Source organism: Salvia hispanica, chromosome 1 (assembly GCF_029641045.1).
Source record: "Salvia hispanica isolate PSC_SH4W2 chromosome 1, Shi_PSC_v1, whole genome shotgun sequence".
In the NCBI taxonomy this organism is placed as follows: domain Eukaryota; kingdom Viridiplantae; phylum Streptophyta; class Magnoliopsida; order Lamiales; family Lamiaceae; genus Salvia; species Salvia hispanica.
In genome coordinates, this window is record NC_142692.1 from 3,817,814 (window position 1) to 3,823,813 (window position 6,000).

Sequence of the window (6,000 nt, forward strand, 5' to 3'; positions counted from 1 at the left end):
GCTCACCATGAGCACAGATTTGACCTTAGCAGTGGAAGACTCATAAGTCTTAAGCATGTTGTGCAACTCTGGCAGCCCAACCTTCGTGTTGTTCATGTTGAAATTCACAATGAAATTCTCAAAACTACTAGGAAGAGACTGAAGAATTAGATTTGTTGAGACATTTGCGGGGAGCACCGTTCCAATCGATGCTAACCTCTCAATCAAACCAATCATTTTCAGCACATGCTCAGAAACCTTGCCTCCATCATGAAGCTTGCACTTGAAGAGATCGCGAAGTATCTCATACTCCATAGTTTGAGCTTGTGAAGCATACAAACTCTCCAAGTGTTTAAGCATCTCATATGGAAGCATGTGCTCATGTTGTCTTTGAAGTTCCAAACTCATGGACGACAACATGATGCACTGAGCATCATTTGCATTTTCAACATGTTTCTCATGAGCAGCTGCGTCAAACGTGGCAAACTCAGAAGATTCCTTACTGGGAACGACACCAATTGGTTTGTCCAAGACATAATCAATTTTGTCATGCCTTAGCACCAAGCGCAAACAACGGAGCCAATCCGTGAAATTTGACCCAGTCAACTTGTGTGTTTCCATCAAACACTTGTAAGTCAAGTTTGACATTTTATCTGAACAGAAAAAAAATACAATGAAAAGTAAATTAGAAAAGCATATAAAGATCACATTCGTATCTCTAATCAAACAAGGGTTTATTGTATTGATTAGCTCCCACTAATTTTAACATATATTATGTCCCCCAAACATAAAATACGAATTTATATCAAATATAAATTTTAGTGGTCCAAGATCCAAGTCCATATCATCGCAGCCCCAGCTTTGGCTGATCACTACAATAATATTACAAGGTAGGCCTCCAAGCCAATTGCAACAACTATTTTGTAATTCTTGGTTTATTAATCCAATTAATATGCATCCATAAACTATTTAGGTCGCTTTGGCTTCACTAAACAATTTAAGCAAGTCAACCCCATCACACGATGCCAACCATACATCTATGAATGAGCCTAGGCCTTGTGGATTTAGAGTAAACGCTTTGGCGTAAAACTCGTGGTCGAAAAGGCTAGGAACATCAAACAATTATGATGGACGATGCGTTTATTTCAAAACCAGACTTATATTTTATGGGGAAAAAGTTTGATACTAGTTGTGTGAATATAATATCCAATATTAAATTTCAAACAATTACTGGGCGCCGCCTACCCAGACATAGTATAACACGGACAACAAATACTGGGCGCCGCCTACCCAGACATAGTATAACACGGACTACACATACTGGGCGCCGCCTACCCAGACATAGTATAACACGGTCTCTAACTACTATAGTTACAATAAATAAGCATAAATCAAATAGCATGCTTATCAAATAAGACATCAAATAATGCTCAACAAATAAAATCAAATTTTATTCTCAAAAATGTGGATTAACCGATTATATTAACTCCAAATTAATATAATTGCATATTTAATATTAATTCTAAATTAATAAAACTATACAATAAAAAAAATCTACCATTATCAAAGTTGCCAATTTAAACACCTGCGGATTATTCTTGCTTGTAGTATCAAACTCTAGGCGTTTAGCGTTTCAAATTGGACAATGAATATTTTATCAACACTCAACAATTTCAAAGGCAAAATAAACATATAATCTAAATTGACCACTAATGTAAATGTCTGGCTTAATTTTGTTTTCGACTTCAAAAACTGTACTTAGTATATGCCAAAGCAATTCCAAATTTCCAAAATGAGAAATGAAAATTGATGTGACAAACAAATCTTATCAACTTGGCAGTCGGAAAAGCGAAAGAGAGAGTTAATTACCTTGAATTAGGATGAAAAAACACATAAAAGAAGAGTGATAATTATGATAACATCAGTCTAAACCACTCTAACTTTAAAATTGGAAGTTGCCAACTTTTGCAGTGCTTCATCTTCCTTCCGAACTGTAGCGTGAACAAGAAGGTCAATTTGGTCTCCTTGTAAATCCTCTTGTTCCTCTATTATCTTTTTAGCTGACAACACCACGGATTCATTGCAAAATTCCAATGAAATTGACCTGAGTGTTGGTATTTCTCCAATTTCTGCAGGAATCTCCTTCAATTCATTTAAGTAAAAAAGACGAAGCTCTATAAGACGTGGAAAGTGGGAGCTCTCTTCCATTGTCCAGTGTTCTAGATCACCACAAGAATACAATGTTAGTGACTTGAGACTCTGGAATTGGTCTTCCATTGTTTCCCACTCGCGTGTTCTGAAGCAACCTCTATATAATACGAGCCTCTCGAGAAGTGGTAAGGAACCTATCGTTTGCAGTATGTCCTTCAACTCTAAATCACTTGGTAGGTACAGAAGCAACTCTTTAATGGAGGGTGGGAAGTTGATCTTCCGTAGATACTTTCCAATATCAGGGGAGTAGACAAACAACTTCAAGAATTCCAGTTTACTAAGACAGTGAAGACAGCTCAAATAGTTCACTCCATCAATTAGCTGTCCATCATATGTCATACACAATTCCTTGATATTCGGAATTCTTTTAACAACATCTTCACTTACATTTAAATTTATCACTCCATCAAGCACTTCTAGATTCTCCATGATAACAATATCATCGTCCGCGCTTGGAGGATCTGGGAGATGCAATGCTTCAAACTCAAGATGCCTAAGTTTATACATTTTCCAGATTTCAGTTGGTGCAATCAAATCTCCCCTATGCATAAAAATTAGTGTATCTACATTCCAAAACGGATTGATGGACGAAGGAAATATACATTCCTTAATAGTTTCAAAAGCATGGTATCGTGAGTTCATCAACTGAAACACATTTAGTTGTAAATACTCCTCTTCACTTAGCCAATGGGGCATATGCGACATCCTCAAAAATCTAGAATTTGGGAATTGACCAACTTCTCTATTATTAAACACTAGATACGAACGAGCATGGGTCATACTTCCCAAGGCATCTTGGACTTTTTCCTTTGAAGTGCTTCTAGGAATAACAATACGCTGTTGGCTAATTACTCCTTTAGGACTCTCTTCCCTCAAGACATAGAAAAACCTTTGTTTTTCAGCTTCTTTTATAGATAGATCTCTTAGTATATCATGAATTTTGTAGGACATAACATCCCCACATATCCCCGACTCATGAACTAAAATGAGATTTCTATCCACTAGTTCTTTCAAGTATTGTTTGGCAATTGTTTTCAAGCTTTTGTTGTCTATTGGTTTAAGAAATCCTTCAGAAATCCATAGTTGGACAACTGTTGAAGCAAGAATTTCACTGTCTTCCTCAAATGCTCCCATATACAGAAAACAAGGCTTTAGATAGATAGGCAAGTGGTTATAGCTCAGTTTCAATATTCTCAAGCAATAATCACCATTCTCTGAATTCACTATTGAGCTTAAGTTTTTCTCGATGTGCTTCCAATATTCTAGTGTAAGTTCGGATTTAGCCAATAGACCCCCTATCACAGCTATAGACAAAGGAAGTCCATTACACTTTTCCAAAATTTTCTTTCCAATACGCTCGAGATGAGTAGGAAAGCTTTGTTCCTCAAATACAATTTTGGAGAACAAAGTCCAACTACTAACCTCGTTTAGAAATCCAATCTTAACGAGGCTATATGAATCAGTCAAGTGGGCAGCCAAGTTCGACATTCTAGTTGTCACTATTATTCGACTCCCATTACTGTAATCAGGAAAGAAAAACTTCACTTTGTCCCAGACCTCTATGCTCCACATATCATCCATTATCACGAGATATCTTCTACCAAATAAATATTTGTAAAGTATTTCCCCCAAGTCATTTTCACTCTCATTGCTCAAGTTCCCTCTAGCTTGATTAAGTACATGCCTAAGAGTTTCTCCTATATTATACTCTTGAGAAATGGTAGCCCAAACACATATATCAAAATGCTCCTTAATAAGCTTGTGTTCAAACGCACCTTTTGCAAGAGTGGTTTTGCCAATGCCACCCATCCCTACGATAGGTATGATCTGGCGATTGGTGTTTCGATCGGTAAGCCTATCCAGGAGTTGAAGAAGTACATCATCAAACCCTACCATCAGATGCTTCTTCTCAGTGGAACTGGATCTTAAATCATCATCAGTTGCCACCTTTCTCTTGTGCTCTTCCTTCTCCATTGTTATCGCAGTCACCTCTTTCTTGATCAAATCCATTTTCTCTATCACATTTTGCAGATCTTGATAGAAATGGACGCAACTGATTTGCTCATCACCACCGTCATCAGTTGCTGCTGCGGAGAGCTGGATTGTGTCAATAATATAGGACTCGATCACATCTTCAGCTGCATGAGTTGCATCTGCAATGCGAACGAATTATAGATATTAGCAGATCCATATTTTAGTCTAGATGACAATACAAGAATATCTGCTGGATATCTTTCTATGTTCTAACAAATAATAGAGCTTGCTTAAGCATTTTAGAAAAATCTACTCACCTATAATGCGAATCTCCAATGGATCTGCTTCATCGCTATACTCGTAGGGTGACTTGTAGCCTTCGAGAAATTCCTGCAAGAAGGTAACTATTTCGGTGAGAGATTTCACTTGTTGCTTGTCGAGAGAAATCGGAGGGGAAGGATGAGTTTCAATATCATCTATGATACGCATAAGAGAAAGTAGAGCTGCATAAGCCGCCATCTTAACTCTTTGAAAATTAATGCAAAAAAACAGTTTGAAATTAAATGATGAGATAAGTATAGCAAAGATAATTTTGACACCACAATTGAGAGCTGAAACTTTTTTATGAGATACAAAGAAAGAAAGGATATTAGGAAGGTAGAATGTGATATTAGCAATACAATTTTTATAAGCACTACTTTAACTAAGGTTTAGTCAATAAGACTCTCAACTCTGGTAAAATATTACCGTTATGATTATTTATATATGAAATGCATCAATAACTGGGCGTGCCGTGACAGGCTGGTTCATCTTTGATACTTAAAATATTGGCACTAATTAGACAATCACAAATCTCGCCCAACTTCACTTAAATCACAATATTTGAGCTCTCAACTAAACAAGTAAAGTTGGTGCCGATCGAGACATCATATTTAAGTGAAACTAAATAAAGAATGCTGACATCATTGTCTGCCATCAATTTTTTTATTGTAAATAAAACACTACTGTATGATACGGGGTCGAACATAGTGAATGCTACGGGCCTTGACCACACAAGCCCACGCGATAACAACGGTTGCAAACTCAATATCTCACATCATCTGTACATATATAAAAAAAAAACGAATTTTGGCATTCTTTTAAAATATTTCTAAATTTTATCTTAATTCGTAAATATTTATATATATGGTCAAATAATGTGCCTAAATAACTTAATTATGATTCTCACGTTTACACCTTCAATCCATATAAATCTATCTATACATATATAAAAGACGAATTATGACCCTAAACCCTAAATTTTTAGTGTTATATGAATTCTAATTAAATTTGTATGCATTTGATTGACGTATTTATAAAATTATTTAAAAAAATATAAAATATTACTAATAATTTCGTGTTCCACTTATTTAGGATAGTAAGTAGTAGTAACAATATATTTGCCCAATTTGTGTCATTTTTAGTCAAATTTTTGCATGTATTTAATTGTTCTTAATTGCATAAAGAAATGGATACAAAATGGCATACACAACGAACACATATATGATATTATGATTATTGTTTCGTGGTAGAGATAACAGAGTACATTAATTGTGGTTATTGGAAGCTTGATTAATGTTATGAACAATGTAAATTTCATAAAATTATCTTAAATATGTTTTATGATTGGTTGATTTCTAAAGTTGCTTTATTTATGTTTTTTGGGATTGTACTTATTTTACATGTTTGTGATTTTCAATTATTAAATAATATAATTGTATATGATTTTAAGTGATTAATTCAAATTGTTAATTGATTATAATGAACTTAAATTGTTACTTTTCACATTTTTATAAG

General features: G+C 35.0%; 1 protein-coding gene across 1 annotated transcript; it reads right to left on the reverse strand.

Moving 5' to 3' along the window:
* Positions 1-1,821: 1,821 nt before the first annotated feature.
* LOC148933117 (putative late blight resistance protein homolog R1A-10) lies at positions 1,822-4,754 on the reverse strand. The gene is made up of 2 exons (XM_089057878.1): positions 4,482-4,754; positions 1,822-4,343 (listed from the first exon to the last, which is right to left on the reverse strand). Exons 1-2 carry the CDS (start codon positions 4,681-4,683, stop codon positions 1,906-1,908), a joined length of 2,640 nt encoding a protein of 879 aa, XP_088914004.1. The 5' UTR covers positions 4,684-4,754; the 3' UTR covers positions 1,822-1,905.
* Between the last annotated feature and the right edge of the window lie 1,246 nt (positions 4,755-6,000).